The sequence below is a fragment of the Corapipo altera genome, unplaced genomic scaffold (genome assembly GCF_003945725.1).
Source record: "Corapipo altera isolate COAL_440 unplaced genomic scaffold, ASM394572v1 182, whole genome shotgun sequence".
Classification (NCBI taxonomy): Eukaryota; Metazoa; Chordata; class Aves; order Passeriformes; family Pipridae; genus Corapipo; species Corapipo altera.
Genome location: NW_020885056.1, coordinates 85,167 through 108,357, shown reverse-complemented (window position 1 = coordinate 108,357; position 23,191 = coordinate 85,167). Strand labels below are relative to the sequence as shown.

General features: G+C 53.8%; 1 protein-coding gene across 3 annotated transcripts in view; it reads right to left on the bottom strand.

Annotated features, from left to right (window-relative positions):
• The window catches only part of PEBP4 (phosphatidylethanolamine binding protein 4), a 77,540-nt gene extending 55,713 nt beyond the window's left edge, over positions 1-21,827 (bottom strand). Inside the window, exons 1-3 of one of the 3 annotated variants that reach the window (XM_027668933.1) lie at positions 21,803-21,827; positions 14,062-14,189; positions 13,259-13,391 (exon numbers count right to left, since the gene is read on the bottom strand). In XM_027668933.1, coding sequence (XP_027524734.1) covers positions 13,259-13,391; positions 14,062-14,183 — 255 coding nt within the window. In that variant the 5' untranslated portion in view covers positions 14,184-14,189; positions 21,803-21,827. Of the gene's footprint in view, positions 1-13,258; positions 13,392-14,061; positions 14,190-14,893; positions 15,092-20,258; positions 20,386-21,802 lie in introns of those variants that run through there. The other 2 variants (XM_027668934.1, XM_027668932.1) reach the window with 2 other exon arrangements.
• Between the last annotated feature and the right edge of the window lie 1,364 nt (positions 21,828-23,191).

Genomic DNA, 23,191 nt, shown 5'->3' with positions numbered 1-23,191 from the left:
ATGCTCTGGGGTCAGGATGCTCTGGGGTTAGGATGCTCAGGGATCAGGTTGCTCAGGGATCAGGTGTGACAGTCCCATTCACCAACACCCCAATTGCTCCGTGCAGAGATGGAGCTCACAAGGACCCTGCAAGGCCGTGCCAGGGCAGGGTTTGGCACCAAAGCAGAGCCAATCCCTGGGACCAGGGAGGGGGGTTTTGGGATGCCGGGAAAACCCAGCATGGAGCAGGAGCCCTCCCTGCCCATCCCGCTTTGCCACCTGCAGCAGGTGATGGGCTGGCACAGCTCGGCACAGCTCTGTGCCTGGGCAGCACTCACCACCAGTGCCAGGACGTATCAGAGCAGAAATAGAGCCGGAGTCATCGCCCCCCCCCCCCCCTCCCAAACGCCCCCTTTTTTTTTTACTATTATGTCTGAGAAGCGACGTCTCTGCTGGGTTTTTTCCCGCTGATTTAATGGCTGGGTGGTGAGGGCTGCCTGGCTGGGAGACAACTGCGCTCTGGGCAGCGCCAAAAGAGATGGGGGATATAAAAAGAGGAGGAAGCATCAGTGGCAGCGACGCTGATTGACAGTGAATGAAATGAAGCGGCCAAATTCCATTGGCGTGGCTCAAAATCCCAGGACGATGCGGAGAGCTGATGGCTCCTTTCCTTGGGTTTTGCCAGAGCTGGCATTCGCCTTCCATCCTTATTTAATTCACTGTTTGGAGACTGCCACGGGTTAGTGTGTGAGTGTGTGTGTGTGGTGGTGTTTTAATTGCATGTTTCCCTCGTGGAGGAGATTTATTTGCGTGCTGAGGTGCAGCTGAGTGGGCAAAGGAAGGGTGTAAGACACTCACCCAGCACCTCAGCCACAGTCCTGCCTCGTGCCCCGGTGAAGAACAACCCTCAAAGTGCAATTTATACCCTGGATGCAGGTGATTAAATGTTTCATAAAGGGTTTTCCTGGAAAGGTGGCATCTGCTGGGGCTTAAACTCTGAGTGCAGCCACTGCCCACTGCCTGGGGGGGATGTGGGTCCCATTGCTCAGGTAGGGACCCCCCAGGAATCCCCCCCACTTATCCAGCTGCAGGTATCCCTCTCCCAAATACTGGATCTTTGCTGGCAAAACCAAGTGTGTGAAGGTTGTGGTTACTGCAGGGGACAGAGGGGCTTTGTAGGTCTCCCCTTTGTCACCAGCAGCACTTTGAGGGCTACAGAATTGCTGGGGGCTCAGCAGCAGAGGGGGGCTGGGAATTTTGGGGGGCTGTGGCATGGTGGGGGCAGAGGTGGTGCCGCCTCCCCTCCTCCTCCTTGCCAAATATTTGTTTAATGAGGGAATTCCTGTCACTGTTCGTGGGCTCTGGGTGCTGTGGGAAGCTGTGGGAAGCCGGTGGCTTTTCCTGCAGCATCCAAAAAACGCAGGGAAACCTCTGGAGAGACCTCCCTGAGCCCTGGGAGCACCAGCCCGGGGTGATGGAACACTTGCAGCCCAGCAAGGACCCTCTGAGTGGGGGTCACTGCTCCCCTGCTGCTCCCTGGGGTGGTGCTGGACATGGAGCATGAGGAGCTGGACATGGAGCATGAGGAGTTGGACATGGAGCATGAGGAGCAGGACATGAAGAATGAGGAGCTGGACATGGAGCACGAGGAGCTGGACATGGAGAATGAGGAGCTGGACATGGAGCATGAGGAGCTGCCACCCTGAGTGTCCCCCATGCCCCCCCCTAAAACCACCACGACCCCCCAAAACGCAGCCCCGCGACGCAGCCGCTTTGATCCTCTGCTTAATTCCTCCTTCCCATTAATTCCCGACCTTCTCTCTCTCTCAGAGATGCTGAGATCAAATGATTAGTTAAGAGACAGTCAGGCCGAGGGGAACATGAAAGGGAGAAGTTTTGTTTTAAGGATGTTAACCCCGGCGAGGCGGCGCAGGGAAGCGGCGGAGCCGCGAGCCGAGAGCTCCCTCTGCTCCCAGGAAACCCTCTGCTCCCAGGAAAACCTCCACATCTCCAAACCCTGCCTGCCCCAGCCCTTCCTCGGGGCCCTGCAAACTCATCACACCCCAAAGGCACCAGCAGCAGCCGCTGCACGGGGAAATGTTTCCTCCAGGGGAGGGATTCCTGCTAAAAAAGTGACAAAAAAGGGGGAAAATCGTCATAAACCTCCCCTTTGGTGCCCCAAAAGTCCATCCAGCAGCAGAGAAGACTCCCCCCCTCCAGAAGCAAAATATACTATATATTATATAATATCTGATTTATCAATTGATTAGAGGCAGCCCAAGGCAAACAGCAGCACTTCTCCCTCACACGAGCTCCCCTGGGATGGGGGGAAATGAGGGAGTTGTATTTCCATCGTTTGGGAAGGGAAATAAATAGATGCCGGGTCAGAAAGGGGGATTTGGGGAAAGCAGAGCTTAGAACCCAAAATAAAGGGGGAAAGCACGGAGCAGAAAATTATTTCAATTACAATGAAAACGCATTTTATTAGAAAAAGTGGGCTCGTCTTCGATTCTCGATCCCAAGAAAAGCAATATCCAGGGCTATAATACCCCATCTCACAGGGAGAATGAGTTATTAAATCAGAAGATGAATGGCTTGCAGTGCAGCTAACTGCTCCAGTTAAGAGAAAAATAGTTATAAACTTACTCTTTGCCCCAAAACACATTCCTCCCCCTCATCCCCGGGCCTCGGCTCTCCCCTCGGGTGAAGCTTCACTCATGTGCCTCATTTTTATGGCTGATAAAAATTCCGGAGGGGAAATTTTAATAGAAGTAAAAATAAGGTGAATTTAGACGGGTGGATTTTTTTTTTTCCTCCTCCCCTTCCCCCCCACCTTTTTTTTTTATTAAATAAAATTATTAAAAAAAAAACCCAAAAAAAACCACTCAAGGAATAAAAATAACCCCGAATAGTTCAATTGTGGGGAAAAGGGAGGGAGGATGTAAATGAAGGAGCATTCTTATGTATAGCAGCGCTCCTCCCGGTGCAGGGCGACTTGCCCCGCGCCTCTGTTCTGCATGAATAAATCTGGATAAAAATGTAACACTGCAAAGAACTCCAATCCCAGAACTCAGAGAGTGCTTCTCGGAGGCTGGAGCAACACAAGCCACCAGCTTGGCTGGGTTTTTTTTTTCCCCGTGTTTATAGGGAGAAGGATTGAAACAGTAACACACAACCCTCTGCCCCTGCAGGGTCCTAGTGATGGGTGTGACCCCCCCTCGGGTATTGAGGCGAATAAGGGGTTTTGCTGCAAAAAATCACGGGATCATCCAGGTTGGAAAAGCCATCCAAGGCTGTGGGGTCCAACCTGTGGCCTGTCCCCACCTTGTCCCACAGCCCAGAGCTCTGAGTGCCACGTCCAGTCCTTCCCTGGACACCTCCACCACCTCCCTGGGCAGCCCCTTCCAACTTTTAACAACCCTTCCCATGAAGAAATTCCTCCTGACGCCCAACCTGAACACCCCACTCCCAGAGAGGGCAGCGGGGAGCTCCGGGAATGCTCAGGATCAGGCCACCCCCTCCACCAAGAGCATGACACTCATATTTCCCTCGAGCCCGGCGCTGAGTCTCATCACAAAAATCCCTTTGCTTCCAAGCTCCCACGAAACAGAGGCGCTGGAAAGTCACCTAATGACTGGAAAGTCACCTAATGACTCAATGAGTTTGAAATACGTGCTGGGAGGTGAGGCCAGCCCAGGGCAGGACCCCCTGGGCACTCCCAACCCCCCCAGAGAGGCGGCGGCGCCTCGAAGCAGACGGACTTTTTCACAGCAGCACCACCGACTGTCCCCACTCCTCTACCTCCGGGTATCCACCATATCCCTCCAGCAGGATCTCCCGACCCCCCTGGCAGAGCGTGGCTGCCTGTTACACAACCCTGCTCGGGAGATCCTACGTGGGCAGACGTGGGTTTTCCTCGGAATCGACAGCAGCCTCTCGCTGCGGCTCCGCAGAGCAATGAGCAGCTTATATAAACAGCCCTCCGAGTTACCCTGTGTGGGGGCTGCACGGAGCCCCCCCGGGCTGGGGGGGGACACTGGGAGCCACCTTTCCCCCCTCCCCTTCCCCTCCCTGCTTTTTTTCCCCTTTTTCTCCCCTCTTTAAAACAACTCAAACCCTTGTGGGGGAAAAAGGCAGCGCAACAGAGAGAGAGAGAGAGAGAGAGAGAGAGAGAGAGAAATGACTCAAGTGTTTTGTAACTTGTCACATTCGAAGCTGCAATTTGGAGGCAGGAAGGAGGGATCCAAAATAAGTCGCCCCAACCCCCGATTGTATAACCGAGATATCCCCCCCCCCCCCCCCCCGCCCCCCCCCCCCCGCCCGGGGGAAAAAAAAAAAAAAAAAAAAAAAAGGGGGAATTTCTGCTGCAGATTGGCAGCTGGAAAAAGGCAGGAGAGCTCGGGGGTTGTTACAGCACAGGAAGGAGCCCCCAAATTGGGAAGAATTACTCATCCGTGGAAAAGGCTCCTGTGCTGGCAGGGAAGGCGCCGGGGAAGATGCTGCAGGGGAGGAAGGATCCCAGGGATGTTTTCTCCCAGCTCAGAGCCCCGTGGTGAGGCTGAGCTCCCCGGGATGCTCCCTGGAGTGGGAGGTGATGCTGGGGAAGCACAGCTGGAGTGGGAAAGCAGGACAGAGCAGGTTTCCCTGAAGGAAAGGGACCCGGCGAGGGTTGCTGAAGGGCATCAACAACCTCTGCTGCCAAAACTGGGTTCAGAGCAGGCTGGAGCCACCCCACATTCCAGGGAGGGGGTGGGAGATGCTTGGATAATCCTACAGGAAGGCTCCATCAGGGTTAGGATGGCAAATACCTCTCCCACACTTCACTTCCCCTCCTGGTTCTCCCCCTCCTCCCAAATCCAAGCCACCAGCACCCAGCAATTCCCAGCATTTCCATCCACATGCTCAGCAACTCAGCACATCCCAGGAGAGCCTGGCTGCACCCAGAGCCTTCTGGAAGAGCAGGAAGGGTGACACCTGCCTGGAATGGGAAGGGTGATGGAGCAGAGACACACACACACCCCCCAGTACACTCAACCCACTATTCCAGAGGTCCTGGAGCCTTTCCCTGCTCAAACAAAGCCCAAGGCCAGAGCTGTGGAGCAGGGCCAGGAACATTCCCAGCTCTCCACAGTGTCCCTGCCCCTCCAGTTTGCCCCCTCTGGTTACAGCTGATGAGGGGCAGCAGCAATGGGGAGGCAGGAGGGATATTTCCCACCCATTCCCAGTGCCAGCACAGGCAGAGGAGCTGGGGAGGATTCCAGGGAGAGCAGGAGGATGCCAGGAAAGATGAGAAAGATTTTGGGCAGCCATGCCCAGCTCCCCAACCATCAAACATAATTTCAGACCCCATAAATTCAATCTTCGAGGCACAAGTGCCAGGAGCACCCGGAGGAACCTGCCTGCTGCCATAAACCCTCCTGCCCACCCAAAATGCCACTAATTCCTTTTGAAGAAGCCCAGGCAGGTCCTGGGAATGTCAGGAGACACAGTGAGTGTGACACCCCCCCTCGGGGCTCATCGATCTGCCATCGACCACCCCGTGGAAGCTCTGAAACCCAGACAGGCTTTGGCATCTGCCTTCAGGTCTTGTGGGGGCAGCACCTCCTGAGGGTCTCCTCAAAAATAAACCACGGAGGGGAGTTTAAATGAGGGGAAGGGCTGAGCTTTGCAGCCTTTTCTCCAGTGTCACCTCAGCTAAAGGCTCTCAAACCCCGAGTGCCCACGCTGGCACATCACAGGGCAGCACAGGCTGTGGCTGGCAGTCAGAACATCCCAGAAAAAAGCCAAATATGGGGCGGGGGGGGAAAAGAAATGGGTTATTTTCAACGGATTCATCTGCTTCTACAGCACAGTTTGGTTTTCCAATGAAAAACATAATATAAAATCCCTATTTCTTCATTACAGGCCCAGCCTGGCAGGTTCATCTCTGCAGCTTTTGGATTAACAGGTGAAAATAAAGTGGGTATAAAGATGCCCTGTGGTCACAGGGACTTGCCCATGCAATAAGCCAAGGGGAAAAAAAGCCAAATTCCCAGCAAATTCCCAACCAGAGCACGATCACACCCTCCCTGGGATATCCCCACTGGAATCCTGGACAGCCCATGGCGCATCCCGTCTCCACACAAACACAAGCACCAGCTCCAATTTTAACACAAAACGGGGATAATTCAACACAAAAAACCCCTACATCTGCGGGAGCAACACAATTATCTGCCGGAGTTAAGCGTTGATGGATAGAAGTTTTAATTACCAAACCTTCTCGTCCTCCCCCACGCACAAAAAAAGTGTATTTTTCTGGCATGTTTATTTAATACTAAAATATGGCAAAATTATATGTTAGTGGAATACGTGCGGGGTGCCCGTGAAGTACAAGACGAGCTGAAATCTGTTTTGTCACCAGAGCTGAAAATATTAGTTCCTTTGATCTCTTTGGCTCCAAAAGCAGCTCTGGAAGGAGAGAGCAGAACGCGCGGCGCATTCCAGGGCACATCCAGCCCTCGGAGGGGATCGGGGAGGATGGATCCCAGCTCCTGCCTCTGCACGTGCTCCCCGCTCACGCAGGGCCCCGGGGATTGACAACCTCCACTCCTGCACATGTCCCCGTCTCTTGATTTACCCAAAGAGAAGAGCAAGCCCAACCCAGCTGCCTTAATCGCCATGGACAGGGCTAAAGGGTGCCCCTGTCACCCATCAGTATCATTTAGGGCTTGGGCAGCGCCCAATTCCCACGGGGAATGCCCCTTGGAGCTCCGTGCTCATATCAGTCTTGATTTCATTTGGTCCTTCACACCGTTGTCTGGTTCATGTATCCGAGCTGTACAGTAACTCTGCCTGATGCATCCCGTCCCCTGGCAGCGGGATCCGGCACAGGAGCCACCCTCTGCTCCAAAACCTGGCTGCCAACAGGGAACAGCAGCAGCTCCAGCCTGCTCGAGACCAGCGAGATATAGGTTACTCACTTCCCAACATATAGACAGGCGGAGGTTGCAATCACGAGTGAATCCTCCAGCAGGAATTTTTTTTTTTTTTTCCTCCCCCCCTCCCTTCCTTCCTTGGAAATTCACAGCCAACCTGCTAATGAGTCTTTGTGAAACTTGTGCCTTCTTACCTCTAATTTTACAGCCTGTTCGGATTTGAGCTCTGTGGACAGCCTCACATTTGGTTTGGAATTATAGGCTGAGTGGCTGTTCTCTCCTATTATTGTGCTGTCAATCTCGTATTAGCACATTATAATATGCTACACTGAATGCATCTGTTCCGTAGATCACAAGTCCTAATTGTCATTTGTTGAATCACTTTGTCTTATATGATTGTTAAGCAATTATTTCACCCAAAGCAGCTTAAACTTTGATTACTGTATAGTGTTTACAGGGATCAAAGAGAAAATCAGCGGCTGCTTCAAACATTTTGCTGCTGGAACAGTCACAAGTGTGTCCCACACGCCGGAGATGCCGACACACAGCAACGAGACCGGGTGACCTGTGGGTTCTTCCCACCCTCCTGGCCTGAAGGGAAACATTTTATTTGTCCGGGGTGGTTGAAGGTCCAGCAAACGTGTAGGTAATGAGGCAAATGGGAAGTGACATTCCTGCCAAGATTGCTCATGGAAAGAGGCCCTCATGGCATGTGACACCAGCTGTCCCAAAGGTCCCCTCCGGTGGGGAAAGGGCCCAGTGGGGAATAACACCCTGTGCTGTGTTGTTAAAGCACTCCAGTGCTTTACATCAAGGGAAAAGCTCCTCAAAAGGCTTGGAAATCAAAGCAGTGATCACATCCCAAAGCTCAGGGATCACATCCCAAAGTGACCCCCCAAAAAGCAGCAGCGCTCGCAGAGGGCGGGTCAGCAGAGGACAGGGCTGGAGGAGCACAGAGAGCCCGCAGCATGCACAGTTTGTGGTTGTACCACCCCACACCACAGCCCTCAAAGAGACACTTTGGTAGCTCACAGCCCTCACACCACCATCCCCTGGCTGCAGAGCCGGGCCCAGGCGCCGGGAGCTGCTGGGCTGGGATGCTGGAATGATGTTGGAATGCCACAGCAGGGTCCCAGGGCATGGGAACCCAAACCAGCAAGGCCAAAGGGAGGGGTTCATCACCAGGGGCTTGGGCTAATCCCCATAATATGGGGCTGACAGCATCGGGAAGGAATGTTGGGCCATTGTTTCTAAGGAGCCCAGACAGGGCTGAGAGAGAAAAAACACTCTGGTGGCTCCGTAACTCCAGACGGTTCCACGAGCCAACGAGGATACACAAACTGTCAGGAATCTTCTGCTTAAAACCATCTTCTTTAATGAGCCTCGAATTGAACCTGAGTGCCACGGAAAAGGGCCCTCTCAGCCAGCTGCAAATCTCCTCCTGACACAACTGGAGCACAGGAGACTGAACAGACCTTCTCCTCCCTTTGTTAAAAGTTAATGGATTTGCTCATACAAATGATTTTTCCAAATAATGGGCCCCAGCCCCTAGAGCACAGAACCCTTTATAAATCAGGACTGTCCCCAACTCGGCCACCAAGTGCTCACAAAAAAAAGGGGAGAACTGGGGACAGGGCTGGGCTATAACCAAGTGCACTCTGCTGTGGACTCCAGGCACAACCCAAACTCCTGAGAGAGGCTCACTGCCCTGCCCTTCCCTCCCTGGGCATGGCTGGGATCCCCAGTGCCATGGCAGGACATCTCCAGCCCCAGGGCAGCACCCCTGGGTGCTGGTCACAGGTTTGGGCACAGAGAGCTGCTGCATGAACCCCTGAGGGGATCATCCCATGGCTCACACAGCCGGGGGCTTTTCCAGCTGCCTTTTCAGCTCCAGTTCATTCCACCGTGGAAATGGCTTTAAAGAAGTGACCTGGACAGCTGCAGAAAGAAGTTGTAGCTCATGGGTTGAGGCTTGGCCAGGAGAGGGTTCTTCCAAAAACAACTTAAGTTTAAAATAGTTGAGTCTGGAGTAGGAACCCTGAGAAAAGCACTTTTTTCTGGACCTTGCCTGGAATAAAAGTCCTACTCCTTCCCATGTATCCTAAACAACTGATGGCACAGCCCAAAGAAAACCAACGAGGCCTCTAACTAAGGAAGTTGTCAAACCCTGGGATGAAAACAAATCTGGAGGAGCAGGTAAAAGGTAACTCCACAAACCGCGGCCCGAGAACTCCCGGCAGGTAAAATTGCTTTTTAACAAGGAGACAAGTCCCATCCACGGCATCTGCCGTATGTTTTTATAAAGCCCAGAGATACATGTTCCAAAAGGCCAGTAAATAAAGTTCCCATCGATTTGATCTCAAGTGTAATCTGTTTTTCTGTCTGCCACCAGCCGCGGCAATAAAAGCGAATCAGGGAACGCGGCGCTCGGGTTAATGCGACGATACATCATCTTCGGGGGGGATTGCTTAGCTGCAGGATTTATAAACTCGCCCCCAAATTGATGCAATGGCCAATTTTCTTTTCCAATTTATTTTTTGGTCGAGCCAAGCAATATCGTGGCAGGGCAAGAGGATGCATTTCCCGTCTTTCCAGATGTTCTCCCTCGCTCTGTCGGCCACGGGGAAGGGCCTCCGGCAGCTCCTCTGCTGGGGTGTTTTTGGGGAAGGTGCCGGTGGATGCTTTAATATTTGGGGTTTGCTCCGTGTTACAACCTTGCAGTGGTACCCAAAGGGTGCGTGGGGTGTGCACAGAGCAAGTTATTTGGTGTTCAGGGGGTCTTCCAGTGAGGACTGAGCACCCCCAGCATCCCAGGGCTGCATCCCACATGGACTGAGCATCCCCAGCATCCCAGGGCTGCACCCACATGGACTGAGCATCCCCAGCATCCCAGGGCTACATCTCCCAGTCCTCTGCACACCAGGACAGACCAACTGGCTGCTCTGCTCCAGCACAGGGCTGGGAGACAGGCACTTCTCACCCACCCAAAATGTGGGCACGAGCTGTGCCCAGCAGTCAAAGGGTTTCCAAGGTACCCAAACCATCCATAACCAAACTCCTGTGCCTGGTAAAGCACCCCTTACTCCTTTGCCTGACTGTGTTGCTCTCAGAGATGCAGCCAGACACAACAGCTGCCTTCACTGCACCAAAAGAACCCAAAAAAGGGTCTTTGAGGCAGCAGAAGTGATGTTTGATAGAGCTGGTTTCAACAGCCCGGTGCTCAAACTGGACAAGCATCATGGAAAATTAAAAACCACTCCAACCACACATAAAACAATGTATTAAAGTCCTCCAGGCCAGGTTTTGATGCCACCAGAGCTCAGCTTTGCAAGATGCCACTTCACTTTAGGGCACTTCACCCAAAAACATCAAGGAGCACCAAAGGCTGGGAGGGGAGACCTTGGGCACAGGCAGGGTCAAACCTGAGTGACCCCCCCTCCCAAAACCCATCACCAGTATCTGGGACAAGGATGGGAAACATCCCATTCCCCTCCCCTCCCTCCTCGGAAAACTGATAAATATTTCCAGAGATAAAAACAAACACTCCGCATTTGGCTTTTTCGGTGGTTGTTTTTCTTGAAGAGACAAAGTGTTCCACAGAGAGCCGACACTTCCTACACAAGTTTGCATCCTCAAACCCGGAGTTTTTCTGCCACTGATTCGGGTGGAAAAAAAAAAAAGCATCTCCAGCCCTTCACCCAGCCCTCAGCACCCCAGCCAGGGATCACTGAGCCTCTCGTGTGCCCGGGAGCATCACGTGGAAGACAGAGACAACTTTGGGGAAGTGAGGTTTCCCCTTCTCGCTTAGGGAATAAAATAAAGGATAATCAAGTTTCCTGGGCTTCGAAAATCCCATCACAAGCCACGAAAACAACTCACACACCTCAGCCCTGTGACGCAACTCTTGTTCCCACTCGATTTAGGGTGATTTTTTTTCTTTTTTTTTGAGGGAATAATATTATCCTGAAGCATCCTTACGGGTTCAGGAGTAAGAGAATTAAATATTCCTATAAAGAAAAGTACGAAGCATTTCAGATCCAGTTCTCTGTGATGGGTTTAAGGCCGGCCAGCCCCTTGCCCAAAATTAACCCTGGATGAAGCTGGAACGTTCAGCTGGGGATGTGGGGGGTTTTTTTTTTTGGGAAGGGCCAGAGGAGAAAAATCAACACAAACCACGGGAAACAGCAGGACCCGTGTCCTCAGATGCCGCCTGAGCACAAGATGTGCTGAGATGTCTTGGAAGGAAACGGTGCCAAATCCATCAGCAGAGCCAGCCCTGATGCCAGCGGGAGCCACTGGCCCCCCTGGGAGGGGCTCCCCAGGGATCTGCCCCCCTCCCTGGGCCACAGCTGGCGTCCCATCCCAAAATAAAGGGGTGCTGGTGACACACACCCGGCTCCCAAACCCCAGCTGGGGATGTTCACTCCCCTGCCCTCATTTTTGGGCTCAGGGATGCAGAGCCTGCATCCCCCCGGCACAGCGGGGAAGGGTCTGGCTCTCATCCCTAAAATCCTCCCCCAGCCCAGCAGCACCGTTCACCCAACGGAGACACATCCACCAGCCAGTCCCTTCCCTTCTCCCTGCCCGGCTTTGCTTTCCAGGACTAAAATATAAAGCAAAACAACTGCCCACATCCCTGGGAAACTTCAAACTCCTGGAAAGCGCCGCGGGGCCGACGGATGATCCCGTGTGCAGCAGCCTCTGCCAGGAAGGAGGGTTATTTTGGAAGGATCAGACATCTTTAAGGAAAAGTTCTACTTCAAACCATGTGATCCAGGGGGGGAAGAGACTTCCCAGACGGCGAGGAAGAGCCGGAAAAACGGATTGTTAACGCCCCAAGGCACAGGGAGAAGTGAGTTTTCCCTTATCAAGCTGTGCCTAAAACCACCAGGGCTGGAGCCAGCGATGGGAAACACGGCAATTATTGGGATACAGGAGTTCTTGGGGTGCCAGCAAGGATTTCACAGGGATTTGGGAATGCTGAGAGTCGATGCCACCACATCCTCAGACACCCAGCTGGACATGGCAGGCAGGATTCCCTCCCTGAACAGCCCCCACTTGTTCTCCTGCTCCCCTGCCCGGGGCACGCCCAGCAGCCCCCCAGTTGCTCCCAGTTTTCCCAGTTGCTCTCAGTTTTCCCAGGCACTCCCAGTTTTCCCAGTTGCTCCCAGTCCCGGCGGCGCTGGAGCTCGGGAAGTTCAATGCTACCACCCGGTGGCATCAGGGTGGAACTGCAGCACCGGGACCACCCCCCTCCGACTCCTCATCCCGAATTCCACCGGGATCCCGCAGCAGCACCGGCTGGAGATATCAAATCCCAGCCAGAGCCTGGGATGGTCTTTAAAAATATTGACCAAAAAAAAAAAAAAAAAATCGTAAAAATTAAATTTACAGTGCGAATTTTTTTTAAATTTTTTTTTTTTTTTTTTTTTGTGGTGGCAAAAAAATTAAATTAAAAAGGTCACGGTGGAGGAAAAAATAAAAAAAAATTGTCCAGAATATACCAAAAATTAAATGACCACAATAGAGGAAAAAACATTCAAGTGGTCAAAACGTAGTAAAAAAAAATAAAAAATTACAGTGGCTACAACGCAGCAAGAAAATTATTTAAATTTTTTCCTACATTGTGGCCACTTAGTTCATATTTTCCCTGATGTTGTGGTCGTTTAATTAATTATTTAAAAAATAGCCACGCCACAGCAAAAATTAAATTCATTAGGTGGCCACAACACAGCAAAAAAATTAAATCATTAAGTGGCCAAATATAGTAAAATTTTATATCATTAAGTGGTCACAACATAGTAAAAAAAAAAAAAGGTATTTAATTTCTTTGCTACATTCTGGCCACTTAATAAAATGGTCACAATATATAAAAAAAATAATTAATACTTTTAGAAGGGCATAATATGGCAAAAATTTAAATGATTAAGTAGCCACAATGTAGGGAATATTATAAGTGGCTACAAGGTAGGTAAAATAACGTTTATAATGCAGAGGATATTTTTAATTGAATGTCTGGAATATGGCGAAAATATTTATTAAATGGTTACAGTGTGGCAGAAATATTTGTTAAAATGGCTGCAATGTAGTCAAAATATTTAGGAAATGGACAGCCTAGCAAAAAAAAAAAAATATTTAAAAGTTGCCTCAAGGTAGTAAAAACAAAAGTGTGACTGCAGGAAAAGATGACTTAACAGCCACGATGTAGGAAAAAAATAATAATAAATGGTCAGGATGTCGGGGAAAAAAAAGTTTGTTCACGCTCAGACTTGCACAAAACCTCTGAAGCAATGGGAGAAAAGGCTGAGAAAAGCCACCCCAATCCCAGTAAATTCCTTGGACGTGGAAGTTGGAGCAGGACTCACCTTCTCAGCCCAGGAGTAGCGGATGTGGGGGCTGCCCCATTCCCGGCTGAGCCGCCGTCGGTAGCCGTGGCACTTGGGCACGTAGGAGCAGGACACGTCCCCCACGTCGGGGTAGATCACTTCCAAATCCCCTCTGGAAAAGAGGGAAGAGAGTGCAAGGTGAGATCACACGGTGCTGGAGGTGGGAATGGGCGCCACGTCCCAGCCAGGCTCGGGATGGGGTTGGAATGGGGGATCCAAAGGGGGGATCCAAAGGTGGTGCAGCAAGCACAGAATGGAACCTCTGCTCCTGGGCAGCAGCAGGAATTTAAACTTTCATTATCAGATACTGGGAGGAAATTCCTCCCTGTGAGGGTGGCGAGGGCCTGGAATGGATTTCCCAGAGGATACCCCATCCCTGGAAGTGTCCAAGGCCAGGCTGGACAGTGCTTGGAGCAACCTGGGCTAGCAGAAGGTGTCCCTGCCCGTGGCAGGGGGTGAACAGGATGATCCTTAAGGTCCCTTCCAACCAAACCATCCCAGGATTCTATGGAAAAGTCATCTTTTCCACAGCATCCTGTCATCCCTGATGCTGGAAAAGTCACTTTTAAAGCCCCCACACGACAGGCCAGGGAATAACTTCAAGGTGGCCAGAAACAGCCCGGATTCCTGGTAAAAGGAGGAAAAGAGGCAGTGTTTATAGTGTTGGCAAAGGGGATACTGGAATTCCTGTCCCAGGAGGTGACACCTTGGACACTGAGGGCAGCCCGTGGTGGGATGTCCAGGGTTGGTGCAGGTGAGGAAGGAGACAGAGCATCACTGACCTGCAGAACTCCTTGTCCGAGTCGCTGAGTGTCTGGAAGATGCAGGTTCGGGAGGTGTGGTTGCCCCGGACACCGGTGAGGAACAGGCTGAGAGCCACCAACACAGCGCTCAGGAGCCTCATCCTGCCCTGGGGGACAGAGGGACAGGCAGGGTCAGCCCCCACCACACTCCAGTTCAGCTCCCAGCCCCAAAACCAGCTCCAGGAAAAGTCCTGACGGATCACTTTGCTCTCCAGTTCCACAACTTTTATCCCAGTTACCCTGCCAGCAAACACCCCCAGCAAGACCCCCCATCTCAGAGGCATTTTCCACCAGGTTGGTGCATCGTCACCCTCCACGTGGCACCAGGGATGTGCCCATGTGGTGGTACAAGGCTCAGCACCACCATGATCCCTGTGACACCACACAGCTCAGGCAGCTCCAAGAGGGGACAGAGTCCCCGTCTCCAGCTGCTGCTCTCCCTAACACCATGGAAAAGATGGAAAACCGGGATCAGGCTCGCTCACGGTCTATCCAAAACTGTCACCAAAGGACACACAACCAGCCACCACACCCTGACACATCCCCAGCCCCAGCCAGGGTCTCTGCAGGGGATCAGCCCCAAACCCATCCACCCCCTCCAGTGCCAGGGCAGAGCTCTTCCCACACCAGGACAGCCATGGACACCCAGGTTAAAGCCATACAAAGCCTTGAGGACGAGGAGACACAGGGGTTTTATTCTCCCACCCCCCTGCCAAGCCCAGCTCCAGCCCTCGCCTCCCCAGGCCACAGCAGCCTGATGGACCCAGGAGCCAACAGGGCCACCAGGACTGGCCCTGCCCGAGCCACTTACCGGGGTCCCGGGGATGGCTGAGCAGCTCCCAGGCAAAGCCCGGAGGTTTGAGGTTGCCGTGGAGATGGTTTCCTTGGAAGGAAAGGAAAGAAGGGACTGGGAACTGAAAGCAAAGCCCCAGGGAAGGGGCAGCTCGGTGCTCGAGAGCTGCCAACGGGTTTCAACCCCCCAACGGTCCCCAACGGCCTCAACAGCTCCGGGGTCCTCCCCTGCCCAACCCCCCCCCCCCCAGACACACACTCCCTGCACTGGAGGCTCCCAAGCTGATTAGGAAGGATGTGACCCAAACATTCATTTGCCAGTCTCCTCCATTGCCTAATCAGTTGTGGATGAGGCACATGCAGAAATCCCCCAGCCAGTTGGGAGCAGGGATTACACCACAGACTGTATCATTATATAATGAGGCTCCGGCACGCAGAGTGAACACGAGCGAGGACCAGCAGCGCTGTCATCCCGGAGAGAGAGGCACCAGGCTCCGACTAATTGGAAACATTAATGTATTGGGAATGATCTGGAGGGTTTAGGGGCTAATGGCTCTGGTTCCCACGCTGCAGCCCGTAATTAGAGCCCTGATCCCTGCAAACAGGCTCACGTGAGTAATGCCTTTCCCATCGGAGTCAGGGATGCTGGTTCACATGAGTCAGGAGAGCCAGAGTGGGGTTTGCATCCTCACAGTGGCCCAGGCCACGGGGGGGTTGATGAGCCAGGGTGCCCAGACCCAGCAGGGCTGGTAATCAGCACAAACTGCCCCAAAACTCTGCCGTGGAAAGGCGGATTTCTGAGAAAAGCAGGAGCTCCCTTGGAAAACTGAGTGTGTGGCTGGAAGTTTAGCAAGAGGCAGCAGGCAAAGGTCGGGACAGACACAAGGGCTTGGACACCAGGAGAGCTGGAGACGTGGACTCTCACCTTGGCAAACCATCATGGAATGGTTTGGACTGGAAAGCTCATCTCATTCCACCCCCTGCCATGGGCAGGGACACCCTTCCACTAGCCCAGGTTGATCCAAGCCCTGTCCACCCTGGCCTTGGACACTTCCAGGGATAGAGAAGCCTCAGCTTTCTCTGGGCAACCTGTGCCAGGGCCTCCCCACCCTCACAGGGGGGAATTTCTCCCCCATATCCCATCTCACCCTGCCCTCTGGCAGTGGGAAGCCACTCCCATGTCCTGTCCCTCCATCCCTTGTCCCAAGTCCCTCTCCAGCTCTCCTGGAGCCCCTCCAGTCCCCTTGGCTCCTGCAGTCATTTTGCAGTGGTTACTTGGGGGAACCAGATGTTCCCAAAACAACAGCAAAAGAGAAATGGGATGAACTCCAAACAGGGATATTTTATCTCAAGGCTGGAGGCAGAGAAAAGCCCTTCCCACAGAGGCCATATGAGCCACTTCCACCTGGAGATCTCCTGAGGATTGGCACAAAATGGGTTTGCCAATAGACAAGGTGCAGAGGGATCCCCCAGGGATGCTTTGGAAGGAAAACTCACGGGAGCAGCAATTTCACAGCATCTCACACAAGATGAACTCTGGCTTTTCTCCCTAATAAAGATCTGTGGCAGAGTCATTACAAAGATCATTTTTCCCCTGCTCAGGGAGACAGAGTGTGAGAGGCAGCAGGATAAAAGGCTGGGATAAAAATCCACAGGAAAGTGCTGCCAGAGCCAGGCATCAGCTCCTGGGTGATATTCCTGAAGGTCAGGTGGGCTCCTGAGGGGCAGGAGGCTCCTGGAATATTTCCTTTTCAAACCCATGCACAGAGCAAGGTGACTCTGAGCTGTCCCTGCCTGCACAAACCCTCCATTCCCAGAAAACCCACACCAGGAATGGGTGATTTCCACTGGCATCATCCCCCTCCTCAGGTCTGCCTGTGCCTGGAGCTCTCAGGGCTGGGGAGAAGAGAAGAAAACCCAAGAGCCTGCATGGAGCAGCTTCCCCTGGGGAGAAGGATCCTCCCAGATCCAGACACAGCCCCAGAGGTGTCAAAGCAGGGCTGGAGCAGGAGCCAGGCTCCTCTCCCAGCAATCCCAGGGTGTTCCCTCTCCTGACTAAGCAGTGCAGGACTGCAGGAATCCTGTCTTTCCAGCTGCTGCTGTGCTGTGGACGAGGCTCAGGGCTGGGGGAAAGATGTTCCTCCAGGATTTGTCCCTACAATGAAAAGCCCACTGCAAACCCCCTCCTGCTCGGTTCTCCCACCTTCCACGAGGCTCCCAATCTTTGGGAGTTAAAATAAAGCTTTCAGAGGTACCAAGTGCAAGATTAATTTGGTTACTCAATGATGTGAAACCCAAGGAAGCAGAGCACTGCCAATATCACTTCATTTGGGAGGAGATTATTTAAATATATACATAAAATATATATATTGCATTTGTCCCCGTATCCCTTCAATTCATTTGGGAGGAGATTATTTAAACATATATAAAATATATATATATATTCCATTTGTATCCCCTCCAAACAGTTCTAAAAGCCACTGAAAAGCCTTTCACAGTTAGGCAAAACTGAGATATAGGTCAGGAAATTATTTTCCTATTAGTTTTTGGGATGAAAAGGCTCTTAATAAAAGGCAAACACCTCAAGGCAGGGAAGGGAGGGAGAAGTTTGGGGCTTGTTTTAACAGCAACAAAGCACCTGTGAAAGCCAAAGTACCTGTGTGGGAGCCAAATTACACATGGGCTGATCCACAGGGCCACAAATGGTGTTGGCAGAGGGAAGGAGAAGGTGCTTTGTTGCACATCACACCTCTGCAGACCACTCCTGACGCTCTCCCAGAGCCCCATAAGGTGCCAAAAATATTTCCCAGGGAGCACAGAGAGCCTTGGGACACAGGTGGGCCAAAAATACAAGTAATTTGGAGGAGCCCCAGGGCCACCAGCTGAATCTGATGAGCTCTGAGAGCTCCCACATGTGCAGAGCCTCCAGCCCTGCTGCAGTTTGTTCACTTAATTCCAGGTTTTAATTCAAAGCAGGTGTTTCCAGATCACAATCTCGCTTTGAAGGGTCAGAAGAAACCTGCTTTTTACTTCTGACACCGGGCCAAGAACTCATTGTTTGCAAGCTTTGGAACTTCCCATCCCATCCCGTGGCTTCCTGCTGCCCTGAGCTCCAGATAAACCCGAGCCAGGCACAGGCCACTGGAGGGATTGTTTCATCTTCCCCCTGCCACAACGGGCTGTTTTCTTGGAATCTAAGCTTGCTCCCATCCCCTTCCATCAGGTGATCTCAGCTCTCCCCAGACATGAACTGCCTGCAGGGACAGGGAGGAGTCCCCTGGCTGGAGCTGCCCCAGTCCCATGACAAAAGAAGCCTGGCATTTGTGGGGGGGTTTTATTTCCTCCCAGCTTCAGGCTGAAGAAGAGTTTTAACTCACTACTGAAGCCATTTAAAAACTCTGTCCCTTTCTTGCCAGAGAGCCAAAGCTCTTGGAAACAAGGGTTTATTCTCCTTTTCGTGGGCAAAAGCATTTCTGAGTAATAAATATACCCCTTGTACCCCCATCCGAGACCCCCTGGCATCAGTCCAGCCCAGCTGCTGCAGGAAGAGCTCAGCTCTTCCTTCAATATCCAGCATTTTCCTCTGATCTGGGAGAAAAATCCCAGTTCCAGGTGACACCCCTGTGACTCAGTTTCCCCATGGAGGGGCCACTGAGGGACCTGTGAGGAAAGCACCCGAAGAGCTCCTAGAAACCAACTCCTACAGCCTGAAAAAATCACTGAAAAAACAGTATTTACACTGCTGATACCAACCAGCAAGAGGGGAGAAAGCAAAGGACTTGGCAGAGCCTCAGTGGCCAGGGGAATTCCCTCAATCTTGGCCTCGCAGGAAGCCCATTTTTCAGCTCTTTATTCCATAGCAATCAGAAAAGGAAACAGAAAACCACATCCTCTCTCTCCATTCATAACCTGCTGCACCTCCAGTCCTGCCCTGGCCTTGCTGTGCCTCTTATCTCCCCTCTTCACAGGTTATCCTCACATTTCCCTCCTTGCATGGCCAACAACTTCATTCCCTGCTCTAACTGAACGACCACAAGGTCGCCTTCACCTTGTCCCAGCCAACCCTCAGGGCAAGAGCTTTGTGAGTAGAAAAACCCATTTATCCCAGGACAGGCCATAAATTTGCATCTGCACTGATTTGTGGGGCTGAGTCTCCTCCTTGGAGAATTTTAAGTGGATTTAAGGGATGGGACAGATTTATTGGGCTCTGTGGTCTGGAGTTTTACTGGGTCTGTTTAGTGCCACGTCGGGGTCAGGGGTTAAAGACCCCAGGTCATAAAGGGTTCAATAGCTGAGCCTGGATTTTTGTGTCTTTACAGCATTAATAGGATGCTGGGGCAAAATATAGAGTGAAGGGGTTGTATTTATTCCCCCCCAAGCAGGGCCCTGTGGGCCTGCAGGCTGGAACAGCAGAGCTTTGCATTGTGCAAAGCACCAGGTGCAGATCCCTGGTGCAGATTAACACAGAAGGATTTTTGGCTTTTCTCTTTATACCTGCCAAAGCTCCTGCACTGAACTCCCACCCCCCCTCCTGCCCCATTTTCCTGGCAGGCTGGTCAAGCTGGATTAAACATCACTGTCACCAGCAGCATGGGAAGGTCAGGGGTGGCTGAAGGGGAAGGGTCAGAGCCCCCCAGAAGGGGGGTTGGACCCACAGCACCCACCTCCTGCAGCACCCTCTGAGCAGGAATCTCTGTGGGATCAGGAAGGGGATGATTTTTACCTTGGAGGTTGGTAGCACCTCACGGCTCCTTGCAACAGAAGGTGCCAGTGCAGCACAAACCAACCACCAGAGCAGAGCCAGGGCTGCTGTGACCCCCAAAACCTTCCTCGGCACCAGCCCCCCTCCCTCTGCCTCAGCTGGGCATCACAGGAGCACCCGGGAGAGGAGGAATATCCGATGTTTTCCAGGCACTGAGCACTCAGCAGGGTACAGCCCCCCCGAGCCTGGCAGCAGCCCACGGAGCCACCCCCGCGCTGCATCACACGGGGATCACCCCTTTCTCCTGCCGGCCCCATCCCAAACCTCAGCTCCGGCAGCACGACGAGCAGAAACACAACACATTCCATCCCCTGCAGCCTCCGACAGCGCCCCGAGCCCGGCGCGGAGCACGAGGCACGGCAGCACCTCCACCCCTGCCAATTCCTGGCTCGGGGACGGGGCCACCCACCTCCACACCCCATCCGTGAACTCCTCTCCCCGGAGCAGCATCTGGCTGCTCCAACCCGGGAGCAGTTGGCACGTTTGGGGAGGTCACGGGGAGGACGCGGAGCCCGGGGGAGGTGACCTTGGTGGCAGCCGGGAGCCGGCCGGTCCCACAGCGCTGGATGCGCCGCGTTGCACAACCAACACCTGGCAGAGCCCACCCTGCCTCGGCAGGTACCTTGTGACTGCTCCCGCCGGAGCTGCGGCTCCTTCAGGGGAAGGTCTTCTATTTTGGGAAGAATGTTTTCACTCGGCCTATATTAAGCACATTCATTTCGCAGTCACAAGGCAGGCGCTGAGCGATGCGGGAGCCTCTTCCCCTCCAGCAGCTCCTCAGCCTGGCAGATCCCGGATCCCAGCGCTGTTGGCACACGCCAGCCCAGCCCGCTGCTCGCCGGGACTCTGCCAAATTGCATCCCGTTCGCGTTCCTTCCCATTCAGCACCTCTTTAAATTCCTGGCTCGAATTCCATCACCGCCCCCCCCCCCCCCCCCCCCCCCCCCCCCATCCCGCTCCTGGAGACGGGAAAAGCCGCCGAGCGTTGCTGCAACACCGACACGCGACGGCAGCGTGGAGGGAAAGCATTGAGAAACCCTCAGGTGTGGCCTCTGCTCCCCAGGGAAGCTGCGTGGGCAGGGGACGACAGCGGGATCGGGTTAGGGAAGGGTCAGCCAGGCTTTTCCACCTTTTACCCCCCGCTCCTTCTCCAGGACGCTGGGCCCTGGCGAGGAGGTGGATCTCTGCCCCGTGCCTCGTGGATGCTCTAATTGTGATTACAGCCCTCTGGGGATGACAGCAAAAGATAAACAAACGCCTCTCCCAGGTCTCACGGCCCGGCTGGATGAGGCTCGTGGGAAAGCCCTGGGGCAGCGGGATAATGAGGAGCTGCGGATGAGCAAGGAGCATCCTCTGCTCTGACTCAGGCGGGGCTCAGCCCGGCCCCACGAGCCAGCCCGTCGAGGTGCGATGGGCAGGGCAGGACCCCTCGGCTTCGCTGCCCGTCCCGCTGCTCCCCCCTGCCAGCTGGGCTTGGGGACCTGCGTGGAATTTAGGCCGGCTGGGCAGGGATGGCTATAAATAGCATCGTTTCAGATTCAGCCTGCTCATCCCTTCAGTCTCTGGGTTATTTTCTCCCTCTTTCCACGGCTCTCTGCAGGCTGGGAGGAAGGGGAAGCACAGGCTGGACCCTCCCTGAAGTCGCACAGGGAAAACAGGGAGACGGAACAGTTAAACTGGTTCGAATCCCCGATGTTGATGCACTTATGCCAGATTAACCTTTGCATCAATAGACTCCCAAATCACACTAAACGGGCTTAACCCTTCCCTAAATGGGTTTAACTGGTTTGCAGCAGGGGCTCGTACAGGTTTAACGAGCTCAGCTGAGTCCCAGCAGTGGTGCTTTCCTGGGTAAGCCCTGAGCCCCCATCCCAGCCCCAGGCCCTCCCCCGAGCTGCTTTGTGGGCTGGAAGGAGTGGTGATAACTCCCCTGAGCATGGATATCATTTCCAGAAGGTTCTCCCAGCCCCCCAAGTGTTTTTTCCCAGCCCCTTGGCACACCGGCTCAGGAGGGGACCCCAAAATGCCCCTTATTTCCAGCTCCCCACACCAGCAGGGTTACAGAGGCCCTGCCCTGACACCCCAACAAACCAACCAACTGCAAAGTGAGAGAAAACAGCCTGGCACCCCCAACACAGCCAGCAGCGCCCCCCCTTTTCCACCTACCCCTCCTCACAGCATGGTATCCCCGGTCCCAGAGGAGCCAGCAGCGGAGAGGAGCCTGTGCCCAGCCGGGTCTGGCAGAGCCCCAGCCCAGGACCAGCTTCTTGGCAGGGCTGAGCCCTTAAACCTGGCTCAGAGGCTGAGCAGGGAACAGCAAGAGCTGAGACCCCACCCCGGGCGACCCCCCACAGCCGGGAAGGAGCAATTTGGGGAGATCGGGGCCATTTGCAGATGCTCCAAGGCAGACAGGGACAAAGCAGCTGCAAACGAGCCATGGCTCCAGGCGGGGAACGTTTTCCTCGCTCTGTGACCCAGCAAAACGGGAGCTTTTAAGTGCCTGCCGCAAAATTAGGCATAAACACCCCCCCTCCCCTCAGTTCCCTTCGTGCTGCGGCGCCAGTGAGGACAGAACATCCTGGAGGTGTGAGTAACCCTCGGTGCCAGCCCCGCGCCGCGGCAGAGGCGCCCGGGGCGCAGCAGCACCTCAATTAGGAGGTGAGGTGAGGCAAGAGCTGGCCCCGTGTGTGCCGAGCAGCACGTTCCCGCTCTTATCAGCTCCATCGGTACCCGCAGCCAGCGTTTCTCCGGCCGCGCTCCCCGTCCCTCCGAGCGGAGCAGCCGGAACGGAGCCTTTCCAGCTCCAGGGGGTCCTTCAAAACCCACCAGACACCTGCAGCTCGCCAGCCCGTCGGCTCCCTCCTTTCCCATTGAGTCACCGGCTGTTCCCACTGATTCACCCCTCTCGGCCACCTCTCCTTTCCGTGGCCCGTGGCCATTTCCCCGGTCCCCTGGTTCCCATTGACTCACTCCCATAAAGCTCACCCTCCCTTTTCCATTCCCATCCTGGTCATCTCTGGTCACCTGGACTCACCCTGAGGAGCCGTGAGGAGCATCCCAGTGTGGGACCCGCAGGCTGGGCAGCTCCAAAAACCCACCTCCAAACCTGTGCAGAAGCGCCATTCCCAGGCCCCAAAGCTACAGGGAGCACCCTTTTCCAGGAGCAAAGGATTCCTCCCTATTTCTCACCCTGCTTGGCATCTTCTGCTGTGTTTTCTTCCAGGGGCCATGGGAAAAATACCAAAGGCTTTGCAGACCTTAGATGTAATCAGTGCCTCAAGCATATTCCTTCACACTTCCCATCCATCCCTCCATCCTGGAACCATCCCACGGGTTCGTTTACTCCAGCTGCAACACAGGAAGGGTTTAGGAACGAGTCTGGGAGACCTGGGAAGCGCAGGGAAGTGGGATTTTGGGGAGCAGGGAGGTGCAGGCCCCGGCGCGTGCCGCGCCGCCGGCGCACCCAGAGCGGCTCCGAGTGGAAAATTCCTGCCCCCGCTGAGCTCGGATTGTGGTCCGACAGGTTTCAGTCCCAGCCCCTTTATTTGTGTCAGT